We start from the raw sequence: 27,500 nt of genomic DNA, 5'->3' as shown, positions 1-27,500 counted from the left end.
CATTGTGTAGCAAGGTGTCTGTTTCGATCCATATCGGTAATCTACATCTACTTACAACCGACTGACCCTAACCGTGGCGACCTTCACCTGCAAAAGATATTTCGGCGTGATAACATACATGTAGATCACCGCCGCGGGCGACGTCAACTCTGTCACCAGCCGAAGCCGTAGGCGCATTTTCTTGAATAAAAAGTGCCGCTATCCGCAGGAAGTCATAGTCGAGCTTTGACAATCTTATTAGCAACAATGGCAGCTAAAGTAAGTTTAGTTCCCATTTCTTATTCAATTTAAATTAAGATTATAAGAAAATAATGATAATGTAATAGAACATAACATTTAATAGAAACTCTCGTCTTAATTTTGATATGATTTTATTCTCTATAGTAGGTATATCTATAGTAGATCGATTTCATTATATGGTTGAAAATATAATGAAAAGTTTAATACAAGCAGCGATCTAAATACTTGAAAGATAAATGCTGATAAATATGTTTTTTCAGTTGTTCGTGGTCCTGTCCCTGGCCGTGGCGGCGTCGGCCGTGCCGCTGGTGCCGGTGGCGAAGGTGGCGTACGCGGAGGTGGAGGCGCCCGCGCACTACGAGTTCCAGTACTCGGTGCACGACGAGCACAGCGGAGACATCAAGCAGCAGCAGGAGGCGCGCGCCGGCGACGCCGTGCACGGCTCCTACTCGCTGCTGCAGCCCGACGGCCTGACGCGCGTCGTCGACNCTTCTTCCCTGGAGGTAAACGTCAATGTCATCTCTTCTCTAAATATAATGAGACCGCTCGGACACCGAGCCCACAGCGTGGTAGGGGTGGGGTTGCCCGCTCTTTTGTTTTTTAATACTACTACGCTGAATATTGTGTGCGGATTGGGTTGTCGTACAGGGGTACTACTACATGGTAAAATAAATCTCTTCGGCGAAAACAGGATAATTTAGATCGAACTTCACTTGGTAAGTTCGTTTGATCATTCAATTAAAAAGCAAGCGATTATGTAATTGATCCCATTGTAATTGGCCGTCATATCTTGCCGGCATTGTAGGTTTAATTAGAGTTCGTCAGCAGCCGCGGGCGCTATCTCCGCCGAAAGTTCGCAACCCTGAAGTGCAAGCACTTGTATAAAAAGTGTTGTGCTCCGCATATTGTCACAGTCGAGCTCAGATTCGCACAAAAACAGTCATAATGGCAGCCAAAGTAAGCTTTTGACATTGTTTCTTTCGTACAATAACTGTGTGTACTTACTTACTGAAATAAATAAAAACGTAACTAATAAAAACTAGGTTAATACCTAATTATGACCAACAAAATTAATTATAATGGATATTAAATTGTAATAATCATAAATTCCTTACAGTTCTTCGTAGTCCTCTCTCTGGCCGTAGCGGCGACGGCCGTGCCGCTGGTGCCGGTGGCGAAGGTGGCGTACGCGGAGGTGGAGGCGCCCGCGCACTACGAGTTCCAGTACTCGGTGCACGACGAGCACAGCGGAGACATCAAGCAGCAGCAGGAGGCGCGCGCCGGCGACGCCGTGCACGGCTCCTACTCGCTGCTGCAGCCCGACGGCCTGACGCGCGTCGTCGACTACTCCGCCGATAAGGAGCACGGCTTCAACGCCGTCGTGCGCTACGAGGGCCACCCCGCGCCCGCGCCCGCGCACCCCGTCAAGCTCGCCTACGCCGCCCCCGTCGCTAAGCNTCGTCGATTACTCCGCCGACAAGGAGCACGGCTTCAACGCCGTCGTGCGCTACGAGGGCCACCCCGCGCCCGCGCCCGCGCACCCCGTCAAGCTCGCCTACGCCGCCCCCGTCGCCAAGGTCGCCTACTCCGCCCCTGTCGCCTACGCCGCCCCCGTCGCCAAGGTTGCCTACGCCGCCCCTGTAGCCAAGGTCGCCTACTCCGCTCCCGTGGCCTACGCCGCCCCCGTTGCCAAGGTCGCCTACTCCGCCCCTGTCGCCAAGGTTGCCTACGCCGCCCCTGTAGCCAAGGTCGCCTACTCCGCTCCCGTGGCCTACGCCGCCCCCGTTGCCAAGGTCGCCTACTCCGCCCCTGTCTCCTACGCCGCCCCCGTCGCCAAGGTCGCTTACAGCGCCCCCCTTGGCCACGTCACATTCTCATCCCCCGCCGTCTCTTACCACCACTAAGTTATTTTGTTGATGTTGTTATTTATTGAAATGGATAGATGATAATAAATTATTTTCAAACTGACTTTTTTGTTTTAACATTTAGGTATGTCCTGCAAACTTCGACATAGGTACCTATTAAAATCAAGAGAAAGTTAAGTCACGGGTTGCTCTATCTACAATTTTATTCAATTTTGTGCAAATCATGTTTCCCATCTCAGCGATAATTTTTAATGATCTTATTTTATGATATGAATATTTCGGTACTAAGTAGGTACCTACCTACTTATCTAATTATCGTCAAGTAAGAGCTTAACTGACGCGTCGTGTATCCGACCCATATCGCTCCCACTTTATACGTGGTAAACACGCTTTGGATAAGGAGTTCTAAAAATAATGCTACTCAAACAAATAGACATGGATTGAAAGCTCCTTATCACGACGATATTCACTTGCCAAGAAGCTTCCTACATTCAGACCTTGTCCTACAATTATTGTAGGTATAGGTACAAATAATATTACTTCTATCATCTCTCTCGCTGATCATGAATCCACCACCAAACAAAAAAACTATGAACTCTACGAAAAGTATCGGTATATAAATGTGAAACGTGTTTCGAACACACTTAGGGAACCCACCTTTAATTATTGTGAATCTGATTGTTTTGAGAATAGTGGTTGGTGTTGATAACATAGTTTTTGGGCCCGACATTAATTAGTAATTCATGTATTTTGTGATCATCAATTACAGAAACTCCTGCTAGATCGCGAGGCCTGTCTTTCCTGTTGTGTATGAAAGCTTTTTACCATGACTTTCTACAGTTTATTTGAGTAGAAAATATCTAGGTAGGTAGGAAGTATAGAACATTTTTCTATTAATTAATTTGATTCAGTTGTTTTCTTTACGTAACCAATCATATTTTATTTAGTACATTACGATTAGAAAAGATCTATCATCGGAAAAAAAATCAATATTGGGACAATTCGTTGTCATATTATGTCTATTTATTCAAAGGACCTTTGTGAGATAGTATTATTTGCTGATGACACTTCTTTAATTTTTTAAACTGACAGGCGTCAGGAAATATTTGACGACGTGAATAATGCTCTTTCCAAAGTATGAGACTGGTTTACAACTAATAATTTGCTATTAAACGCAAAAAAAAACAAATGTTTAAAATTCACTACGCCTAATGTCAAACAAGTTAATACTAATATTACAGTAAATAATGAACGCATTGAACTGATAAACTCTACTGTCTTTCTAGGTATTACCCTAGACTGTAAATTACAATGGGGCCCCCATATTGCTGCCTTGGCGGGAAGACTTAGTTCAGCTGCCTTTGCGGTGAGAAAGATCAGAAACTTGACTGATGTTGAAACAGCAAGGCTTGTATATTTTAGTTATTTTCATAGTATTATGTCTTATGGTCTTTTACTGTGGGGCTCAGCAGCAGACATAGAATCAATTTTCATTTTACAGAAAAGAGCTGTTCGGGCAATATACGGTCTTAAACCACGTGACTCGCTTAGAGAAGTTTTTAAAGAAATCAATATATTGACTGTGGCTTCGCAATACATATTTGATAACATTATGTATGTCCGTAAACATATACATTTATTTACTAAGAAAAGTGACGTCCACTCATTTAACACGAGACATAAGAATAAACTTGCTGTTCCATCATTTAGGTTGCATAAGATAGGTAATTCATTCTTGGGGAAATGTATTACCATATTTAACAAAATACCACACAACCTTGTCGAATTGCCAATAAACAAATTTAAGATACATATAAAAAATACCCTTATGTCCAAAGGGTACTACAAGGTTCGAGACTATATTGATGACAAGGATGCGTGGTCAGTTCAGTCTGCACATATTTGATGTACTTAAATTTGACTATTCTTACCGTTAGATAATTCCTGGCAATAAGTGGTGACTGAGTTTGTTCCGGCGTTTCTTCTCAGCACTTGCCATATGTTTGTCTCGAAGCGCTGGTAGGGCCCAAAAGATAAGGAGACATGTAAAGTGCCCCATAAGGGCTACCTTTTTCTTTTTTTATTTTTTTCGATTGACGTTCATAAGTGCCACTTGTGGTCTAAACTGAATAAATATTTTTTGATTTGATTTGATTTGATTTATGACAACGAATATTATGGTGCGCTGTGTCATCTAAGTTTAAGAGCATAAAAAAACTTAACGGGTTCGATTCCTGGTGGATTTAGTTTAAGGAATCAGGAACCAAGTCGTTTTATTTCAACTGGGAAATGAGTCTAACGTCTGTCTCAAAACACATCCTTACTTATGGGATATCTATGTATGTATATTAATCTACTAGCTTTTGCCCGCGGCTTCAGCCTCGTGAAATGTAATTTGTCATAGATCGTCATAAATTATAGCCTTTAAGTTATTCTGAATTGTAAACAATAATAAAGAAAAAGAACTGTAAAGTTTCATCAAAATCCGTTCAGTAGGTTTTGCGTGAAAGAGTCATAGTCATAGTCAACAAACATGTTAACATCTAGACATCCATACAAACTTTCGCATTTATAATATTAGTAGGGATAGTAATACTAGCGACCCGCCTCGGCTTTCGCACGGGTGCTAAGTACCTAGGTATACATCTGAGGTATACATATACATATAGGTAAACTTCCTCTTGAATCACTCTATCCATTTTAAAAAAACCGCATCATAATCCGTTGCATAGTTTTAAAGACCTAAGCATACAGGGGTCAGACAGCGGAAAGCGACTTTGTTTTATACTGTAGTGTTTATAAAGACGAAGACTTTGTTTGCTTGAACGCGCTAATCTCAGGAACTACTGATCCGATTTGAAAATAGTTATATGTTTGTGTTGGACATCCCATTTATCGAGGAAAGCTTTAGGCTATACCTATAACATCACCCTACAGTCAATAGGGACGGAGCAGTAAAGGAAAATGTTGTAAAAACGGGAAATATGATTTTCGCGAAGTCGCGGGGACAGCTAGTAGGTACTTAATAAAAATTCTTTGAACGCGTTTATAAATGTATCGCATATTTTAATATAAAATATGTTTAAGTAGGTACCTACAAAGAAGAACGGTCACGCCCCATACAAAAAAAACCCAGACCCGACAGAAACGAGACATACCTCAGTTTTTTTGTCATGTCTTAATTAGTTAAATTATATATTTTTTATATTCGAAATCTATGTATAACACCAAAATATTACCCTTTGTTTTTGTTCAGGCGTTATACAAAAACTAATACAAAATGCCTATTTATCACCAAAATTGGTAAGTGTATGCACCTAAATGTCTATTACAGCTGCTATGGAATGTATCTAGGTGACCTGGGGATACAGCCGGATTATACAGGGTGGAAACGAGAAGTTACAAAATCCAAAATTCAATGTTACCAGCTTCCATAATCTGTAACCTATTATTGGTACCATTTAAAAGAGCTCGTGAAGCACTTTCAGAATCAGTAGTTTTTCGATATCTTGTATAATTTAGAAATAATCGAGTGAGATCAGTTATCGTTCCATATGTATAACCACCCTGTATAATCCGGCTTTATCTCCAGGTCACCTAGATACATTCCATAGCAGCTGTAATAGACATTTAGGTACATAATATTTACCAATTTGGGTGATAAATAGGCATTTTGTATTAGTTTTCGTATAACGCCTGAACAAAAACAAAGGGTAATAATATTTTGGTGTTATACATAGATTTCGAATATAAAAAATATATAATTTAACTAATTAAGACATGACAAAAAAACTGAGGTATGTCTCGTTTCTGTCGGGCCTGGGTCACAGATGACCGTTCTTCTTTATTATTAAAAACTAATCATCCCAAATGTTATACATAAAACAAACAAAATTTTAAGTAGGCGAGACGAGATATTTGAATATGATCCGATTTTATGTAAATTGTATTCAAAATAAATTAGTATCTTTGTAACACCTAACACAAACTGGTCCTTTTATTATAACTTTCACCTGTTTGGATAGGTAATTTCCGATGCTTTACAACTAATAATATCGCTACTAAATACTTAATTGACTTTGAAAGCTTAACTGTAACCGAAATAAATCAATGAAAGAGTAACTGAAAAAGATCTTCCACTGAAAAATGGACACTCCCATCAAATTTTGGTTTTACCAAACCACAGAAAAAGCGGCAATTTTTCACGGATAACAATAACTTGTAATTTCAATAGAAAATGTAATAACATGCACCTATCTGACTTAATTGATCCTAATCGAGTTTAAACGTGAGATGTTTTAACATTCAATGGCAGGCTAACACAACATACACACTTACCCTTAAAATTACTATAAAAAATAAGAATTATCCTGCTTTCGCCTCCGAGATTTATTTTACCATGTAGTAGTACCCCTGTACGACAACCCAATCCGCACACAATATTCAGCGTAGTAGTATTAAAAAACAAAAGAGCGGGCAACCCCACCCCTACCACGCTGTGGGCTCGGTGTCCGAGCGGTCTCATTCCTTTGTGCGCACGCGCAACGACCGCACGCAGTATAAGAAAAATGCTTAAGTGACGTCACCAGGACGTTTTTACCGACAAAAAACGTAATTATTTTAAGTTGTGCAGTGTAGTGACGAGAATTAGACCCAACAAAAGGTTGGTTGTAACAACTATTTTGTGCAAGTGCTCGTACATTTTTATTATAAGCGTTGTGACACGACGCGTAACTTTGACCCATTTTTAGCTCCAAGTTAACGCGCGATGTTAACCAGTAGCCATTTTTTTGCTCCGAGGTAATGCGAGATGTTACCCAGTAGCCATTCTTTTGCTCCGAGGTAATGCGAGATGTTACCCAGTAGCCATTTTTTCGGCCGTGCCGCTGGTGCCGGTGGCGAAGGTGGCGTACGCGGAGGTGGAGGCGCCCGCGCACTACGAGTTCCAGTACTCGGTGCACGACGAGCACAGCGGAGACATCAAGCAGCAGCAGGAGGCGCGCGCCGGCGACGCCGTGCACGGCTCCTACTCGCTGCTGCAGCCCGACGGCCTGACGCGCGTCGTCGACTACTCCGCCGATAAGGAGCACGGCTTCAACGCCGTCGTGCGCTACGAGGGCCACCCCGCGCCCGCGCCCGCGCACCCCGTCAAGCTCGCCTACGCCGCCCCCGTCGCTAAGCTCGCCTACGCCGCCCCCGTCGCCAAGGTCGCCTACTCCGCCCCTGTCGCCTACGCCGCCCCCGTCGCCAAGGTTGCCTACGCCGCCCCTGTAGCCAAGGTCGCCTACTCCGCTCCCGTAGCCTACGCCGCCCCCGTTGCCAAGGTCGCCTACTCCGCCCCTGTCTCCTACGCCGCCCCCGTCGCCAAGGTCGCCTACTCCGCCCCTGTCTCCTACGCCGCCCCCGTCGCCAAGGTCGCTTACAGCGCCCCCCTTGGCCACGTTACCTTCGCCTCCCCCGCCGTCTCCTACCACCACTAAGTTATTTTGTTGATGCTGTTATTTATTGAAACGAATACTTAGGTACTAATAAATTATTACAAAAGTTGACACAATTTTTTACTGACTCCCAACTCTTCTAGGTTCTACTATTTTCGTATCAGTAATAGATGCTTAGTTATTACAAAAATACGGTAGCATCTACCTAGCTAGCTAGCGAAGCCTACATTGAAATCAACGATGAATTAAGTAAGTAGGGTGAATTTTGTTACCACACTACAGAGGCTTCAGATAGTACTAATAACATTAGATACATCTGACGAAATATATTCAGTTATGATCAGCAGCGAAGCATGAACGAACACCGTCGATTTTTTAATAAATATAAGTCCACTGTTGAACATAGGTACAGTAGTGTAGAACAATGATTTCCATATTGACCTGTTGGTAGCGGCCTGCATTGTGGGTGGATGTCCCAAACTGTGCTTTCCAATACATGGCTTCTTCTCCAGAACCTTGCTGCCCCATCGGCCGTCAGTTCTGCGTACTATGAATACATATTGTGTGAGTATAATGTGTCTTGCACATTGCCAATTCAGCTTAATGTTAATCCGCCGGGCTATGTCTTCAGGATCTCATGATTCCTGATTCGATCTCGTAAAGAAACACTGAGCATAGCCTTCTCAGTTCTCCGTAGCACGCTGTGCAACTTTAAACTTATGTATAAGACCTATAGTGAGAAGCTACGTTTCAGAACTTGGATGGTCATCACTATAATGATAGTTAAAAAACTAAAAACACGCTTTTAATTACTGCACTAAAAGACGAACCCAAACTCGATGCGATTCCGCCGTTTCGTTTAGGAGTTCCTATAGACACCACCCGACTCCATCATCAGGACCCTGGACATCGTTTAGCACTAAAGTGCTCTTAGAAACAAATCCCATGAACCCAAACTCAATGATTTTCCGCCGTTTCATTTAGGAGTTCCTATGGCCACCTCCCGATTCCATCATCAGACCAGCTCGATGGTACTATAATATTGTATTGTCATCTAATCTACATACAGGGTGGAAACGTTAAGTGATCTCACTTGATTATTTTTAAACTATACAAGATATCGAAAAACTGGTAACTGATCCTAAAGTGTTTCACGAGCTCTTTCAAATGGTACCAATAATAGGTTACAGAATAAACTGGAACTATTCGAAAATTCAATGTTTCCAGCTTCCATACTAAATGTATGCCAACATTGCCAACCACACAATGTTAAAAGTGTATTTAAAAAAAAACTTAAAATAAACTCATCATTTGCATTCTTATTGAAAATTATTTATTTATGGAAAACATTAGTTTTAGGCTTTACTTGCTATAATATTATCAATAGATGAGTGCCATGACTAGTGGTAGTACTAAATGTATGTAAAATGGAAACACTGAATTTTTGGATAGATCCAGTTTATTCTGTAACCTTTTGTTGATACCGTTGGATAGAGCTCGTGAAGCACTTTGAGGATCAGTAACCAGTTATACGATATCTTGTGTAAGTAGTTTTCAATAATTTGTGGCTTTACCAAATGTATGGAGGCTGGAAACATTGAATTTTCGGATAGATCCAGTTTATTCTGTAACCTATTATTGATAGCGTATGCTATCATACGCTACCAATATCTCTATGAGCTCTATAGCTCATGAAGCACTTTCAGGATCAGACTAGTTTTTTTATATCTTATATAGTTTAGAAATAATCGAGTGAGGTCACCTATCGTTTCCACCCTGTTTAATTGCCACTTTTCATGATGATACAAGAATTAGAAGTGCGTGTAATTTAGATTCTTAGATTCCATTACATAGTTACGACGACCTAATAAAAGCGTGTTAAAAACAAATCAAGGTGTTCCCAATTATTCATTTAAATTACGAGTACGCTGCATGTCGTTTGGAACAAACAGGTAAAAATTATAAATGCGACATTTATTGTAGTGTTATGGATACTTTTTTTCAAATTAGTATTAATTTATATCTAAAATCTATACCAATATTATAAATGCGAAAGTAACTCCTGTCTGTCTCACTTTCACGCCTAAAAACCACTGAACCGATTTTGATTAAATTTGCCAGGGAGATATTTTAATTCCCAGGAAAGGACATAGGATAGTTGTTATCCCGGTTTTTGAAACAAGGACGCGTGCGATAAAGTTTTTCTGTGACAGACAAAATTCCACGCGGGCGAAGCCGCGGGCAAAAGCTAGTAGTTAATATTGTAAAGTTGAAAAGGTTTTTGCTTGGTTGTAAGCGTATCTCAGGAACTACTGGTGAGATTTGAAGAATTCTTTGTGTTGATAGTCCATTTATCGAAGAAGGCTAAATTATGCCATATAACACCACGCTACGCTATGACCAACATCAGCGGAGCATCGATGAAAAATGTTGCAAAAACGGGAAAATTATGCAAACTATTTTCACGCGTGAGAATTCGCAAATACTTAGATGTTTATTTCAAGGGACTTCACACTGATCTGATTGGGATTGACCGCCATAACTCGCCGGCATTGTAGTGTTAATTAGAGTAGTAACCTAGGAGTAGGAACCGCGTTAAGCTGCCGCAGGCACTGCTACGGCGCAACCCTGAGAGCACACGCACGCGTATAAAAAGTGTCGCACCTCACAAATTGTCACAGTCAAACTCAGACTCATTCAACAACAACATGGCAGCTAAAGTAAGCACTTAATGTGATATTTTTATGGTTGACAAACAAAATACCTGAACACCATGAAGTCTATTTTTAAAGCATTTGAATTCCAATACGCAGTGCTCTTTTGGAACTTCTATTCACTATTTTCACTTAGAAAAAAAGTTGTCAAAAAGTTTAACAATGAATTTCTTACAGTTGTTCGTGGTCCTGTCCCTGGCCGTGGCGGCGTCGGCCGTGCCGCTGGTGCCGGTGGCGAAGGTGGCGTACGCGGAGGTGGAGGCGCCCGCGCACTACGAGTTCCAGTACTCGGTGCACGACGAGCACAGCGGAGACATCAAGCAGCAGCAGGAGGCGCGCGCCGGCGACGCCGTGCACGGCTCCTACTCGCTGCTGCAGCCGGACGGCCTGACGCGCGTCGTCGACTACTCCGCCGACAAGGAGCACGGCTTCAACGCCGTCGTGCGCTACGAGGGCCACCCCGCGCCCGCGCCCGCGCACCCCGTCAAGCTCGCCTACGCCGCCCCCGTCGCCAAGGTCGCCTACGCCGCCCCCGTCGCCAAGGTCGCCTACTCCGCCCCTGTCGCCTACGCCGCCCCCGTCGCCAAGGTAGCCTACGCCGCCCCCGTCGCCAAGGTCGCCTACTCCGCCCCTGTCGCCTACGCCGCCCCCGTCGCCAAGGTTGCCTACGCCGCCCCTGTAGCCAAGGTCGCCTACTCCGCTCCCGTGGCCTACGCCGCCCCCGTTGCCAAGGTCGCCTACTCCGCCCCTGTCTCCTACGCCGCCCCCGTCGCCAAGGTCGCTTACAGCGCCCCCCTTGGCCACGTTACATTCTCATCTCCCGCCGTGTCCTACCACCACTAAGTTATAATTGTTGATGTTGTTATTTATTGAACTGGCTAGATGATAATAAATTATTTTCAAATTAACTTTTCTGTTTTGACTTCCATTAAACCATTGTTCAAATGAAAAGTATGTAAATTGCTAACTACTTTACATAGGACGTTGTGTCCAGATCTAGACTCAGTTTTATAGCAAATAGAATAAGGTTAGGAGTAAGGATCTAACCAGTCTGGCAAATGTATTAGCAGGCCTACCTAACTTGCTAGAGTTTAAGAATCCATTTGATGATGACTTTTGTATACCTATTAGTGTTAAATGAAACTACTTTTTACACCTACTTATTCTGCAAGATTTATTTTTAATTATTATATGGGGTCGAAAGGTGTCCGACTACTTTTCTCCCCTAGTGTTGGGCTCACGTTCGTTGATTAATTTGGCAGTAAGCGGATTGAGGGCTATTATTAACGATCTTGCAACCCTTCGCGGAGTTCGGATGGATCAACTGTAATTTAAAGCTTTGTTATCGTGATGGTTTTTTTGGAATGAGAAAGGTCACGGTAGTTCAGATAGAAATTAATAGGAGGTATTAAGGTTTAAAAAGAACCTAATAGTAATCTTCAAACTCTGTTTTGGATAACGGTTTAGATTTGATAAACAAACCACGAACTCTGGTAGGTAAAAGTTGTGAAGTTTTACGCCCGGTTCCCATATTCAATCCTTGTCCAAATCCGGATTACAACTGTCAAATTGAATTCAGTTTAAGATTATATTTCCAAAATTTTCGATGCATTTACACTTTAATATTGTTTAAATAGTCTTATAAACAATATAAAAATGTAAAAACATCAAAAACCGCAGTTATTTTGGCCAAAAACATATTAAAATTTGACAGTTCACAATCCAAATCCGTATAATTTGGATTAGGATTGAATATAGAAATCCAGCATTAGCCACTAACGCATACAAACACAAGACTATTCTAGCCCGTAGTTTTTTGGAGAAGTCTAACTAGGTACCTAGTCTAATACAAATCAAAACAAAAAAACTTATTAATGTCAAAATAAGAAACTACAAGTGAATGAAGTAGATGTCCAGGCAATTTGTTGTTTGATACACAACATTAATTTAATACTGAAGCCACTGAAAAACATTATTCAAAACCACTAAAGACGACATCGCAGTGGGGCCATTCAGCCTACGAAATTGATCGCTTCGGTTACATAAAGCGAGGTATTTATCAAAAATATTTACATTGGTAGAAGTGAATCGGCCGGCTTAATTTGCGTGGCATTACGCGCCCGCCGGGAAATCGACTTTACATTCAATTTGCCGCTGCACAGATAAAAAGCAATCTCTTCATTTTTACCTGCCGCGATGCCGCCCGCCCCCGCCAGGGGAATAAAAACTGCCCGCCCTAGCCCGCTTTCAAATAAAGCTACATTATCATTTAGAGATTATTGGTTACTTCAATATTTAATTACATTTTAAGACAGGTTGATTGAAATAGCCATAATAACTCGGTATAAGTAATGCGAGTAAGTAAAGAGGAATCACAAAATGATTTGTGAATGATGAAACTTTAAGCTTTATAGTAGGTATTTCGCGCCGATAGACTGAGCTGGAGAACAAACTATGAGATAGAAAGAACACAAAATATAGGTTAATGTCTTTCTACTAACACAGATTTTTATCTATTAACCTGTATTTCAATATTGCTTAAGAACCATCCTTCAATCCTCAAAATATAGACAGGTTTGTATCATCAACCACACTAGCGTTCGCACCACACGAAGTTCTGTTTTACAGTTCTGTCGAACAAAATCAACACAGCCATTGCTATTCGTCTCCTAGCCCTAACTCCCTAGGTGCGCCTTAGGTGCGAAGCGTAGTACATAAACGAACGCCCAAGCACCACATCGGATATGACTTAACAAGCTTATTGGTCCAGCATACATGCGAAAATGTCCGCGTCCCCGATACAGGGTGGTTGGTGGGTTGTGGGTGGTTCACCGCACCTGAATTATTCATAGCGCCGCATAGTGATTTCACCTCATTGAATGGCGCCGCCGGCCGTGATTACGAAAACGATACCTCCGATATCGAACTTCGTGTGTGGACACAATGTCGCTTGTCAACTGGTTATATTAGCGAAGGCCGATTTAGCCTATCCCAATTCCGAAAGTAAAATTGGTCACACATTACCTCCACTTGAGTCTTATCGATCATTCATCATTACTCGTGTCAATATGTAAATCTAATGCGGTCATTAGTTACTCAAAGCAATTAGGTATGTATCAACAGTTAAGACAAGGAAAGTACTGAATTACAAAATAAGTAGATACAGGCGGCGACTAATAGAGCAAAACACGAGGAATCGTAATAAATAGGCGCTATTTTTCAACCTAAATTATTGGTCAAAGACGACATAATTAATAAGACCTAAAGCACAACCTAAAGCTTATTGTGGTATAAGTTTATGGTAATGAAACTATTTTTTTGTTTTAATGCATTATTTACTTTTTGGCTTGTTTCTGTGGCACTGGGCATTCATAAATATTGATACATTTATCCTTAGCAATAGACAATAACTTATCACCTTTACCGTTAAATCGGATGTTCCATACCTGAAAAGATATTTTGAATAATTAAGACGATTATAATAAAGTTAGTTATACAGGGTGTAATAACGTAGTCCATGAAATCGGATTTTATATTGTCCTACTTTGCTTGCCAAAAAAGAAATTATTTTCAGGCGCTATAAAATAGGCTAAAGAAGTATGTTTATTTAAAAAATTCGACGTAATAGTAATACCTAGTACTAATATTATGTTAACTGTAATGGTAAACCACCTTCACGAATTATTGTTATTAAAGCCAAATGTCGAAGAAAACGACAACTGCAGACCTCGACCGAAACAATTAATGACGAAATTGTAATAAAAGGTTAAAAATAATTTATTGCACATAGTTAACGCATTACATTTTAACGGTTTGTACAGGTGCAGTCGACATCAAATCTTCGTGATATCCGAAGACTTACCGTCGCGTATGTGCGATGCAGTGGCGGATTTACAGTTTTGCCACCCGTAGGCTAGGGTGGGGTTGGATCTTTATTTAACTTTTATCTTCTGAAATCGAGTAGGTAAGCATCATCTGAAATCTGCCGCTCCTAGGCCGCGGCCTATACGGCCTATTGACAGATCCAGGACTGGTGCGATGGACTTGATCTCCAAGGTGGCTATGTGGCCAGCCGCTGGCGTTGGTACACAAAAACGAATACCATCAAATCTTCCTAATTTTGGAGACTTACCGTATCAGTGTGTTCGTGAAAGGTATGCAGCACGTTCAGGTCATCTGCCTGCCTGGAGAGAACGCACGCAGATCGCTATCATCTTGATCTCTAAGGTGACATACAATTACAAATACCATCAAGTCTTTCTAATTTCCAAGACTTACCGTGTCAGTATGTTCGTGGAACATTTGTGGCTCATCTTCCTGTCTGAAGAGAACGCCACGCAAACCGCTATCGTCTTCATCTTTACGGTAGCTGTGTAACCAGCGCGCAGCGCTCGCGTTGGGTTGGCATAAAATTACAAATGCCATCAAGTCTTCCTAATTTCCAAGACTTACCGTGTCAGTGTGTTCGTGGAAGGTATGCAGCACCTTCAGGTCATCCGCCTGCGCCACCCGCACGGTCCCGTCGCCGGCGGCCGCGGCCACCCGGCTGCCGTCGGGAGAGAACGCCACGCAGACTGCTATCGACTTGGTCTCTAAAGTGGCTATGTGGCCGGCACTCGCGCTAGTAGAGAAATACGATTACCATCAACTTGGGTTCTTTAATTTCTTATACCATTTAGGTAGCAATCATTTCAAAGGAATTTCTAAAAACACGATCTTCCGCCTTTTTTTTCATTCAGCTATATCTTTCTGACGTCGTCAATCCATCCAATACCGGATCGGAGGGGGGATTGGGGGAGGGCTATGTTTAGTAGTGGAAAGGACGATGATTATGATAGGATGCGTGCCGTGATAAAATCTTATCGATGATTTTAGAAGTCAAAATGTATGGGCATATCGCGAAAAATCGATAAAACGGCGCGATAATAGCGTATCGCGGCGCGCATCCTAGGCGCGGTCCTAGGCCTAAATAATGATATTACTAACCACTAACAATAATACACTTGCGAGCAAAAGTATGGAATCACTTACATGAAGTTGTTTCCACGCGATCTTGTGTACTAACCAATTTGTTAGTAACAAAAAAAGTAGCACCATTTTAAAGATTAAACTTTTAGCTTTAAATTGATACCAAATTCATTTAAATCACACCAGTATTTAAAAAGATATCCCGGCTAATGTGAAGAAGTAAGGAAAAAGACATGTATCAACTGTTTGATACGTCGCGAGTTGCGGCCTATTTACCCCCCATAAAAGCACGTATTTTCGGATTTTTGCTTTCACACGTTGATCCATACACATCTCCGCTTCTTTTGACACTTTACCTGGGATTCTACACCTTCAGAAGCAGCACAAATCGTTGCACTATTGCAAGAAGGGCTCAGCCAGCGGGCTGTCGCACGTCAGCTCCACATAAGCCAGTCCTGGGTTTCGAAAGTTTTAAGACGCTTTCGGGAGACTGGTGGCTTTATCACGAGACCAAGTTCTGAACATTGCCGGTGCACATCGCAGAGGGAAAACCGTTTTTTCATGTCAACTTCTCTACGAAATCGTCATTTGACTGGTATCGACGTCCAGCAAGAGCTCAGAAATGTTCGTAGGATAGCTGTTAGCAAGTGGACAGTTCGTCTAAGATATAAACAATAGAATTTGACTCCAAAAAGGCCTGCCACAGGCTTGAAACTGACGGCAGGTCACCGATAAGCACGCTTTCAATTTGCCCCTACACATCACGATGGGAAGTCGAGCAAGCCACCCCCATAAGCCAATGTTTTAGCCAACCAGCACTGCACAAATCGCTCCCCAGGCCGTCTATAGACCCGACCTCTTCGACTGCTGCACTGCAAAAACAGTCTGCATTCATCGGAAAACAAAACTCGCCTCCATTACTCGCCTTCCGAGTGCGAGCTAATTGAAAGCGTGCTTGTCGGCGACCTGCCGTCAGTTTCCAGCCTGTGGCAGGCCTTTTTGGAGTCAAATTTTATTGCTCATATCTTAGACGAACTGTCCACTCGCTAACAGCTATCCTACGAACATTTCTGAGCTCTTGCTGGACGTCGATACCAGTCAAATGACGATTTCGTAGAGAAGTTGACATGAAAAAACGGTTTTCCCTCTGCGATGTGCACCGGCAATGTTCAGAACTTGGTCTCGGGATAAAGCCACCAGTCTCCCAAAAGCGTCTTAAAACTTTCGAAACCCAGGACTGGCTTATGTGGAGCTGACGTGCGACAGCCCGCTGGCTGAGCCCTTCTTGCAACAGTGCAATGATTTGTGCTGCTTCTGTAGGTGTAGAATCCCAGGTAAAGTGTCAAAAGAAGCCGAGATGTGTATGGATCAACGTGTGAACGCAAAAATCCGTAAACACGTGCTTTTATAGGGGGTAAATAGGCCGCAACTCGCGACGTATCAAACAGTTGGTACATGCCTTTTTTCTTACTTCTTCACATCAGCCGGGATATCTTTTTAAATACCGGTGTGATTAAAATGAATTTGGTATCAATTTAAAGTTAAAAGTTTAATCTTTAAAATGGTGCTACTTTTTTTGTTACTAACAAATTCGTTAGTACACAAGACCGCGTGGAAACAACTTCATGTAAGTGATTCCATACTTTTGCTCGCGAGTGTAGTTGTTCTAACCAAATACTAGGGTATAAGATTTATTTTAAAAGTCGCCTAATACGTAGGTGACTACAGATACTTGTCTAATAATTTATTCTGTCAATTAATTAAACAAAATTTCAATTAAAAATTCAAATTAATAGTAGCCCTCTGCGTAACATAAACCTACTAAGTAATGCTTCAACAGCAAAGCTTCTTACACAGTGTGTAATTTCACAGTCCCGTCGTCAGAAGCACTGGCCAGCACAAGCGAGTTGGGCGCGAAGACGACGCTTCTGACGGCCTGGCGGTGAGCCTCCACCGTATGCACCAGTTTCCCCTGGCTGACGTCAAACACACACACCGTCCCGTCCACGCTGCCACAAGACATGTACTTGCCGTTGGGACTCTGTGTGAAAAAATTTAGATAAATCGTGGAATATAAATACTTAAAAAAAATACTTTTTATGTAAATCAAATACAGTAGAACGCCGATTATCCGAACGCCGATTAACCGAATCGCCAATTATTCGAATCGGTCCTAAGCATAATATTAAAAATTAAAACCAAGTAATTTTTGATTTGTTTTGTTGGAACTCAGATATATTTTAACTGAGCGTTATTGTAGCAGTTCTACAATAACGCTCAGTAGAAATATATCTGTTTGATAAACATAATAAAGTTTATTTTATGTGTGACAGTTCGTTTTACTCTATTGCCAGTCTATGACCGATTATCCCAATTTTCGATTATCCGAATCGACTCCGGTCCCAATTAATTCGGATAATCGGCGTACTATTGTATAAAGAATAAGCATAAGCATGTAAGCCACTTAATTTTAAGCTGCATGTATCAAACAAGGCTGTATGTTTCTTTAATAAAGATAAGATAAAATTAAATAAAAAAACTGTCCCCAAATACATCTGTAATATTCACAAGCAAAGACTTAATATCATTACCAACCTACTCAATTTGTACTTCACAATATCTAATTAGATTTTTTCCTCTGATAAGAAAATGGATTAATGGTGAAATAGTTAAAATTGTAATATTATAACAAAGTATAAAAGTTGTTTAACCTCTCCTATGCTTTGTCTCAGATCTGTGCAACCTCCGTCAACTGCTATGTCTCAGATCTAAGACAAGACTACTTTGTCATTTTGAAACATCATTTGAAAACCGTAGCAGTTGGCGGGCGCAGTTTTGCGCGGCTCAATAGCACGCCAAAGGTTAAAGCATCAATGAAAGAGCAACAAATCTTATATTAAAAGCTTACCCAGGCCACACTCAACACAAACTTTCCTCTGGTGTCTAAAATCCTATCTACAGTGCCATCTTTTATTCCATAAATAATAACTTTCCCAGTATGGCTTCCAGTGGCCACCTGGCTCCCGTCCGGTGAGAATACAAGTTTCCATACATCTGTAGCGCCTGTTTCTACCTCGTGCACTTTCTGGCCCGATAACAAATCCCAAATAATAAGCATTGAATCTAGAGATGAGCTTGCAATGCCTAAAAAGAGATAAAACATTGTTATACAAAGCCTACCTATAACACTGTCGTATTTTGACAGAATTTGGACTAAATAAACTTACTATGTCCATCTGGGCTGACTGCAACTGACATTACAGCCATTTCATGGCCAGTCAAAGCTTGAACCAGCTCTAATCTGTTGTTCTCTACCATCCATACTTTTACTAAGTTGTCCAACCCACCAGTCAGGACAAACTCCTTCGAAGGACCTCTGTAGGTTAAAATATTAAAATAAAAATAATATTAATGTTTTAGGGAACTGGCTCTTACCAAACATGCAATATACTTACTTGGGATCCGATGTAGTGCAAGTTCTAGTCCATTCACAGCAATAAATCGGATCATCATGAGCATTTTCTTTTTTTAACAATATAGAATACTGTAAAGATTACATTATAGGCTTAGATTAATTAATCTAAGATTATAGGTTACCGAATAAAATAACAACATATTTATTTAGACAGTCTTTGTACTCACGATTGCTGCTGCAGGCATGTTAAAAATGTACTTCTTTGTTAATAAATTAATTAATTCTAAACAAAATCCTTTTAGAAAAACAAACAGTCCAAAGCAGTAAACAGCTGTTTTGTTTTGAAATGAGTTTTGAAAATACATTTAACTATAAATATTGTAGAAAATATGTATGAAAAACTCGTTAAATCACAACAGCTCTAACAGTTTTATCAAAAAAGGAAAATCACACAAAAAATGGAACAGGCTCAATGTCACCACAAAGCACAAATGTCACATTGACAGTGACTAGAGATGAGACGTATTTACTAGAACAGATCCACACACACACTTGGTATTTTACAGTACTAAGTGGCACCTATTCCAATTTTTAAAATACTTGATCCACCTAGTATTTTTTAAATTACACGATTTCCGACCCTACAATCAAAGTAATAGAGGTTATTATTGCATAATCCGTAGTCATCCACCTAGTATTTTTTAAATTACACGATTTCCGACCCTACCATCAAATAGAGGTTATTATTCAATTTCAAATTGCATTATTAATACTACGGTTGTATCTTTTCAAAGAAAATTGTATTTTAAAGTCATAATACGTGGATTAGTCCGCACTAGTCGCGTCAAGTATGGTAAATTACTACGTACTAGGTGGAATAGGTATTTGGATCAAGTATTAATAAATACTTGGAATAGGTGCACCTAGTATCAAATTTACCTAGTATAACCCATCTCTAACAGTGACAGTACTTGATAACGTTCAGAAATGGCAATGCCAGATTTTGTATGGAAAGTGGCGTCTTTTTTTTTTCGCGCGGCCATCGACCAAACTTTGTTTTTTGACTACAAAATAGTGTAATAAACCAAACTTACTATGACATGTATACCTCTAAACTCAGTCTGAGCTGAGTTACGAGCATTAGAAGTTTGATGATTTTCATACTAGATTTGCTTTTTGTGCGCAAGTTTTGTAAGAAATTGCAGAAGTGTAAATGTGTACATATTTTTTTGCATTTACATATTTATAATAAGAAATGAAAAACAATAAGTCCTTAAAAAGTACATTATATTACAATACACATTATTATAACTCGCTATAATGGGCAGTCATAAATATTTACACTTTTATCTTCTGAAACTGATACAATTTTGTTGCTTTCTGCATTGAATTTAACTCCCCACACCTGAAACATAAAAAAATACATACAGTCAGGCTAGGGGCCGTTCAAGTATTACGTAAGCACCAAGGGGGGGTGGGGGCATCTCTGTTTTGCTTATTTTGGATGACATGGGGGGTAGGGGGGTCTAGATGATGATTACGTCATCGTTAGTTATTTACGTTTTTTCGGGGATTCCCGCAAATAATACATATGCGTAGGCACTCGCTTTGAGAACTGATTAGGAAAATTACCGTGCGCTATTCCCTACTCTATGTGTATCAGTTAAACCTAATATTTTCATGAATTTTCCTATTTTAAAAATGACAATATAAAAAACATTTAGTTATAACAAAATGTTTATGTAAGCATAGGGGGAGGGGGTAAGTGCATTGCTTACTTTTGATGACAGGGGGGGAGGGGGGGGTAAAAAATGGTAAGAAATCTGCTTACGTAATACTTGAACGGCCCCCTACGATTTCATGGTGATATAGCTTTAAAAAATTTAAAACAATAATATTCCAGTTTTACCTGGTCAGTATGCTCTTTGAACACATTTTGGCACTGCATGCTGTCAAGATCCCAAACACGCACGGTCCGGTCAGCACTGCCTGACACAAACCGCTTGCCGTCAGGAGCAAATGCTACAGAAAGCACCCAGGATGCATGCCCTGACAGTGTGCCTGCTAAGTTTGCATGGACCCTGGAAATGATAGTAGAATCGTTTTGAAGAATTTTATTCACACATAGGAAGTATAGAAACAGTCTATAAATTTTTGAAGCAAAATAGCTCCTATTCCCCACAGCATACGTCTGTAATAGAACCTATTCCCCACAGCATGTCTGTAATAGAACCTATTCCCCACAGCATAAGTCTGTACTAGCACCTATTCCCACAGCATAAACTAATAGCACCTATTCCCACAGCATAAACTAATAGCACCTATTCCCACAGCATAAGACTGTAAGCACCTATTCCAACAGCATAAGTCTGTAATAGCACCTATTCCCACAGCATAAGTCTGTAATAGCACCTATTCCCACATCATGTCTGTAATAGCACCTATTACCTCAGCATAAATCTGTAATAGCACCTATTCCCACAGTATAATTCTGTACACAAGTTACCATTATGTAGAAAGAAGAATTACACTTACACATCATACAGTTTCATATGCCCATCATCAGATGCAGTCAAAAGGAGTTGTGAGTCGGGAGAGAAACATAAGCTGCGGATCGGCATAGCATGCCCTTCTAGTGTGTGCTTGATCTTGCCCTGTGCAACGTCGAATATGTTGATGATGCCATCCAACGCTCCACTGGCAATATACTTGCCATCGGGGCTCTGAAAATATTCATAATTGCAAGTTATTAAAGGGCCTGTTTCACTACACTGTTAGTTCATGATGGTTAAACCAGGGTTCGAAAATATCCGATATTTATTATAAATATCAAAATATCGGATATTTATGATATATATCCGATATATATCAACTTTGATATATATCAATTTTGTATGAAAGCCAAAGTATTATTTTATTGTATTATTCATGAATACAATTGCATATGTGTTACATAAACATGTTTTTAATGTTTTTAAAACTTAAAATCAGACAAATAAAGCAAAAACATAAAATATCTTTGAAATACGGCAAAATCAACTAAAAAAATAAAAATCTTATATCAAAAAGTACAAATACAGTGACAAATTTTAAAAGTTGATATATATCATCAAAACCGGCTTGATATATATCGGATATATATCCGATATATATCTTGATATATATCCCTTGATATATATCCTCGAACCCTGGGTTAAACCACTCAAAATTTTTAAAAGTTGTTTCTCTGCAGACTTCAGTCATTGAAAATAATGCAGTAGGGTCAGTACCATGGGTAAAATATTATTGCTTACAAGATATTGTACAAAATATAGAAATATTTCTAGTAAAACTATAAAAAAAAACTTACATAGGCTACACTCAGTGTGAATTTTCCTCTAGTATCCAAGGTCTGTTCTTGCTTCCCAGTCTCCACACTAAAAATCAATATTTTGCCAGCATTGCTGCCTGAAATAACATGCTTGCCATCCGGGGAAAAGTCTAAAGTCCACACATCTGTTGACCCAGTTTCCATTGTCTTTATTTTATCACCAGATGCAATATCCCAAAGTATTAGTGATGAATCTTGGGAACTACTGGCTAGAGCTGAAAAAAAAAGTTGGTTCTCTTAATTATTCTGCCTAATAGCTTCAATGGTGCGTATTTGAATTGAAGCACACTGGTTTTGCCAATGTTGGTTCTATTATTTTAAAATTAAAGAGACATGACATAACAAACAAGTAATGAGTAGATTATACCTACAAAAACTGTACTATAAATCAATGTGTAATGGGGCTTACTTTTTCCGTCGGGGCTTACGGCAACTGAGATAACTCCAAGGGAATGGCCTTCCAGTTTATGTTTCAATTCAAGTTTACCATTTTCCAACTGCCATATCTTAATCAGGTCATCAAGACCTCCAGTGATTACATAGGTTTCTGCGGCTTCTTGCGAATGATTAGAGTCCCTAAAATTAAATAATACATAATGTTTCACTGCAGCACTGCGCTGGATGATGGATGGTAAGGTTATAAAATACTTACTGAGATTGCTCAACATTTTCATCGTCTTTGGGCTTCTCGTTACCAATTTTACTCCATCCACAGCACCAAACAGAATCTTCATGAGCATTTTCTTTTTTTAGTTGTAAATAGTACTGAAAAAACCAAACAATATTGAAAACAGAATGCCGGTGGGTCGTTTAATAACTACAACAAAATTTTTGATTACCAGTGTAGTGATAGACATGTTTCTTTAAGTGATTGTAAATTATAGGTGCCTTAATATTAGGTATTGTATCGTCCAATAAAACTAAAGTTAAAGATCACAAAATACAATCAAATCAAAAAACACAAACACGAAAACTCGCTATTTTTGACAGTAGCAAGCAAACAAATTTGACATTGATTGACGTGCTGCAACCACCAGTGTTGCCAGTCGGGTCTTGTCAGAAATTACCAGAAATATAAAAAAAAGTAACCTTTTTGAATAAAAAGTAACCTTCANATTGTGTAAGGTTGTTCATGGATGGAAAATGAATGAAATTGATCACCGATCGCTTACCTAAATTCAAAATTTTGACCATTCCATGAAGACCGAAAAGTGACCGGTCGTATAAAAACGTTTCATGGATTTGCGTTTTATTAAAACTTTTTTTTTTTTAAGAAATAATAAATCAAATTCATGTTTAAATGCAGTTAATGACATAATTTTTAAATTGTCACTATTAATATTTTTTACTGAATAACCTGTAAAAGTTAATTATACAATTTCTGAAAAATCACCTAAAAGTAACCTTTTCATTAGTGTAACCTAAAAGTAACCAATGCAGTTCAAAAGTAACCTAAAAGGTTACAAAAGTAACCTTCTGGCAACACTGGCAACCACAGAGCAACAAAGAGTGGCAGTTCAATTTTTTTTGGTTTTATTTAGCTTTGAACTTTACTCTGAAGCTCGATTTCCACTAAAATAAACCAATAATATCCAAATTGTTTCAGTTAGCAATTCAATACAATCCATATTTTTATGCTACATTTCCTCTTGAAGAATCTAATTGGCTAAAAACGAGAGTCCAAGACTGAAAATATGAAAGTTACAAATACATTTTGTCTATGGATAGTAGTGTTGTTACCATACCGATTAATCAAGTTCAATTTCTATTTATATTGAATTATTTTTGATACATTAAGATATTATATTTTGATTTATACGTATAAGTTACGATAAATGTGAAAATTATGAATAATTACCGCATGGTTTGGTAAATTGGGCATTATGGCAAAGTAATTTTACTCAAGAAACAATCCAAACTCATTATGCCAAATAAAATTAATATTTATGATATCAAAACGTTCAAAATGTGTGGCTGTATACGAGCACTGTACACGAGCCGGTGTGTTCTCTTTTATGATACTTGTTATTACTAAGGTTACATTATGAAATAATCACTGATGAATGTCTTTAATTTATCACTTTTACCTCGTCTGTCGGTAATTAATAATTTTCAGTTGACAACATTTATTTTATCGTATCATATTATTAGTACCTACATAAAGCATTTTATATTTCATGATATATTTTTTTCCTCTCATTTCTTTCTTTTAAACTAATTGCCGAACGAATTTTACCTATTTAGTCCAAAGGTTAACTGGCAGAAAATTCTCAATGACAATAAGTTCGCCTTATGTATGTACCAAACCAACTATATTATTATGGTATAATAATAAATAAATATTTTATATTGTACAGAATAATAATTTATTGTACCGAGAGACATAGTTTGTAGTGAATATAGACAAGAAGATAACAAAATTTCAAGCACCTTTCAAACTTATTACGGCTTCTTGGAAGAAAGATTACAAAACACACTAGTAATAAGTTTATTTTATGTAAGTTCGACTAAGAACGCTCGTTCGTTCGTTCGTTCGAACGAACGAACGAGCGTTCTTAGTCGTAATAAAGTCGTTAAAAAAAATAAGTTTATTTTATGTAAGTTCGACTAAGAACGCTAATCCTTGTTTATTTTTCTTAAACATTCACCAACGCTTTGTAACAAGGCTTTGAAACAAAGATAAGAAGATACCTTCACTAATGGACTTTTTTGTGTATGAATAACAAAAACACCAGATAACGTTCTATTTTCACAACATTCCTCATAGCTTTGTTACGACTTTTTGAAACAAAGATAACAAAATACCAACACTAATGACTTTTCTTTTGTGTAAGAATGACTCAAAACAAATTAGCACTTTTTTTTCAGGAAAACGTTCACCAAAGCGATAACACCAAAGTATTGTTTCAAGTTTGTGTAAGAAAGATAACAAAATACAATAATAAATGCTTTTGTAGAAGTATTAAAAATATGTAGATTATTAATAATTTCCCAGAATGTGCGCCACTAAAAAATTATCATAACTTGGTATTTTTTACCGAATTTTAGATTTAAAAAGCATCGTTTAAAATCTATTACTCGGTAAAATTCGGAATACCCACTTTAATTTCAAAACTTATGAAGGTGTTAAATTTGGCATATCAGCCTGCAAAGATAATGTTTACAATTAATTATAAACTTATTTACGAATCATCGTCTATTAGAACACTAACACTAATGCCAATAATCCAACACTCATTCGTAGAATCTCTAAAGTTCTTCATTATTACTAAAAACTTATTTCGGCTTCTTGGAAGAAAGATTACAAAACACTTTTTAACCTAATTATGTTTATTTTGTGTAGAAAATATTTTTTGTATGATTTTTATATTTTTTTTGTATATAGGGTGTCAGGGAAATGGGTATATGTGCCGACACTAGCCCATGTTAACATGGTCATATAAATGGTATGGTGAAGTCAGAAAATTGATATCTTCATTTTAATTATTTAAATTTTCATATAAATCGGATTTTATAAAATTTATTTTGTATAAAAATTTAAAAAAAATTAATAATGATATCCAATTTCTGACTTTACCATACCATTTATATGACCATGTTAACATGGGCTAGTGTCGGCTCATATACCCATTTACCTAACATCCTGTATTTTTATGAAAACATTCACACAAGTTTGGTTTCGACTTTCGGCTTCTTGAAAGAAAAAATACAAATACAAGAAAAATGAATGACTTTGTTTTGGGTAAGAATAACCAAAACACCAGTTAACATTTATTTTTCCAAAACATTCACCACAGCTTTGTTATAGCTTTTTGAAACAAAGATAACAAAACCTACACTAATGACTTTTCTCTCTTGTGTAAGAATAACCAAAACACCAGATAACGTTTACATTTCTAAAACATTCGTCATAGTTTTGTTACGGCTTTTTGAAACAGAGATAACAAAATACCAACACTAATGACTTTTCTTTTGTGTAAGAATGATTAAAAACAAATTTAGCACTTTCATCAAAGCACAGATAACAACAAAGTATTGTGGTTACGACGGGTTTGTGTAAGAAAGATAACAAAATACAATGTGAAATACCTACTTTTGTGGAAGGATTAAAAATATGATTATTTTGCCAATTTTAGAGGAACTTGAGTACCGAGGTTGTAAAACAAAAGGTATAATCTATTTTTGTGAATAATTGACACGTGCCTATTTTATTTTTATGAAAGAATAATTAGTTAATTACATACGTAATTAATGTCTGCTTACTGAGTTCTACTACTGACTCACGTAAGTACTTATGTAATCACGTATTTTAGTTGCCTAATGGATACGTTGTTGAGTGAGCAATCCGTGAAAACATTAAATTAATTTACTTAATGATCCATAAATATTTTTGTGACTTTTATTTACGGCAAAAAATAATGAACATTCCTTAATATTTTTATCCGAATGGTACAATAAATACCTAGTATAGTTTTGTACTATTACCTATTCTGTGGTATTACCTATTCTGTGGTATAGTATAACTTTATGCGAATGTATTGCATTAATGACGAATACAATAATGTTAATAGTCATAGAATAAAATAAACGCAATAAAAAGTAATAATTGATTTATATCATAAGATATCATAAGATAGGTACTAATCATATTTTATAAAGCAGAATAATTATATTATATACCAATGTAAACCTATATTATACAACATAATACATTTTAAACTATTCTTTTCTATAATACTTTATCGAATTTCTTAATACCTACTGATCAGGAACAATATAATATTGAACTCAAGCAACTGGAGGCACATTGTTATTTTAATATGTATTACATTTTTATTCTTAGTTTACCCACTGACTGATTTAGCATTAAGTAGAACAACAGCTTCTGAGTCTAGAAAACTTCATTAGTATAATAAATTATATTTATCAAGTTACTATAATATATTATTATTCTGTCGTTGTGCCTTTAAATAAATAAGAACAAGAACTTTTACACGTCGCATGCGACAGAATACCTATACTGAAATTAATTAAAAACACCAATTTGTAATCATGTTCTTGCTAATAAATAATTTTACTATTATTACCCACATTAAATATAATAAGTAAGGCTTTGTATTTGTAGGTACATACTTTTTTCTTTTATATTGCTTTGAAAACTAAATGAATAAATTTTTTATCGGACCAACTCGTAATTTGTAGTAAATTGATGGAGTTCTGCGGTAGCAAAATGTAGCTTTATTTGAAGTAGGATAATCAAAACTCCAATTTGTATTTTGATTATTATTATAAGTATTTTTTTTTTAAATCTATAATACTATTTTAATTATCATTACTTAACCACAATAATTATATCATACAATCATCAGTTAAAAGTAGTGAAATAGCTAACCTAAGAATTTTGAATCAAAGGTGGGCTAAATACAAGTTACAGGTTTTTTTTCTTATAAAATTCTTATAATTTTTAAATTCAAAGATGTTTGAGTTGAT

General features: G+C 38.3%; 4 protein-coding genes across 4 annotated transcripts; 2 read left to right on the top strand and 2 right to left on the bottom strand.

The window, feature by feature from the left end:
* Nucleotides 1–210: 210 nt before the first annotated feature.
* Nucleotides 211–11,100, top strand: LOC114362076 (uncharacterized). Its single transcript, XM_028317335.1, has 5 exons — nt 211–258; nt 501–548; nt 6,995–7,584; nt 10,128–10,263; nt 10,435–11,100. Exons 1-5 carry the CDS (start codon nt 247–249, stop codon nt 11,098–11,100), a joined length of 1,452 nt encoding a protein of 483 aa, XP_028173136.1. The 5' UTR covers nt 211–246.
* LOC114362082 (cuticle protein 8-like) lies at nt 1,097–2,208 on the top strand. The gene is made up of 3 exons (XM_028317341.1): nt 1,097–1,197; nt 1,358–1,692; nt 1,787–2,208. The coding sequence occupies exons 1-3, from the start codon at nt 1,186–1,188 to the stop codon at nt 2,142–2,144; spliced, it is 705 nt and encodes a 234-aa protein (XP_028173142.1). The 5' UTR covers nt 1,097–1,185; the 3' UTR covers nt 2,145–2,208.
* A 2,478-nt stretch (nt 11,101–13,578) lies between the features above and the next one.
* On the bottom strand, nt 13,579–19,072 carry LOC114362085 (WD repeat-containing protein 61). The gene is made up of 7 exons (XM_028317344.1): nt 18,868–19,072; nt 18,681–18,769; nt 18,453–18,601; nt 18,134–18,369; nt 17,079–17,266; nt 14,710–14,878; nt 13,579–13,703 (listed from the first exon to the last, which is right to left on the bottom strand). The coding sequence occupies exons 1-7, from the start codon at nt 19,003–19,005 to the stop codon at nt 13,593–13,595; spliced, it is 1,080 nt and encodes a 359-aa protein (XP_028173145.1). The 5' UTR covers nt 19,006–19,072; the 3' UTR covers nt 13,579–13,592.
* An 838-nt stretch (nt 19,073–19,910) lies between these two features.
* LOC114362080 (WD repeat-containing protein 61) lies at nt 19,911–23,024 on the bottom strand. The gene is made up of 7 exons (XM_028317338.1): nt 22,850–23,024; nt 22,663–22,775; nt 22,420–22,586; nt 21,990–22,225; nt 21,176–21,363; nt 20,550–20,721; nt 19,911–20,045 (listed from the first exon to the last, which is right to left on the bottom strand). Exons 1-7 carry the CDS (start codon nt 22,865–22,867, stop codon nt 19,956–19,958), a joined length of 984 nt encoding a protein of 327 aa, XP_028173139.1. The 5' UTR covers nt 22,868–23,024; the 3' UTR covers nt 19,911–19,955.
* Between the last annotated feature and the right edge of the window lie 4,476 nt (nt 23,025–27,500).

Source organism: Ostrinia furnacalis, unplaced genomic scaffold (genome assembly GCF_004193835.3).
Source record: "Ostrinia furnacalis isolate ACB-3 unplaced genomic scaffold, ASM419383v2 OfSCF6168, whole genome shotgun sequence".
In the NCBI taxonomy this organism is placed as follows: domain Eukaryota; kingdom Metazoa; phylum Arthropoda; class Insecta; order Lepidoptera; family Crambidae; genus Ostrinia; species Ostrinia furnacalis.
Note: the sequence above shows the minus strand (reverse complement) of the source record. Positions and strands in the feature narration are given on the sequence as shown.

Coding starts and splice junctions, on each gene's coding strand:
- LOC114362085 (XM_028317344.1), bottom strand. CDS start 19,005: ATGTATTTTCAAAACTCATTTCAAAACAAAACAGCTGTTTACTGCTTT. Junction 18,370..18,452: donor AGTCAGCCCAGATGGACATA/GTAAGTTTATTT, acceptor ATCTCTTTTTAG/GCATTGCAAGCTCATCTCTA. Junction 17,267..18,133: donor TTGTGTTGAGTGTGGCCTGG/GTAAGCTTTTAA, acceptor TTTTTCACACAG/AGTCCCAACGGCAAGTACAT.
- LOC114362080 (XM_028317338.1), bottom strand. Junction 22,587..22,662: donor GAAAATGTTGAGCAATCTCA/GTAAGTATTTTA, acceptor ATTTAATTTTAG/GGACTCTAATCATTCGCAAG. Junction 20,046..20,549: donor TCAAAGAGCATACTGACCAG/GTAAAACTGGAA, acceptor TTTATGTTTCAG/GTGTGGGGAGTTAAATTCAA.
- LOC114362076 (XM_028317335.1), top strand. Junction 7,585..10,127: donor GCCGTCTCCTACCACCACTA/AGTTATTTTGTT, acceptor GTAACCTAGGAG/TAGGAACCGCGTTAAGCTGC. Junction 10,264..10,434: donor ACAACAACATGGCAGCTAAA/GTAAGCACTTAA, acceptor AATTTCTTACAG/TTGTTCGTGGTCCTGTCCCT.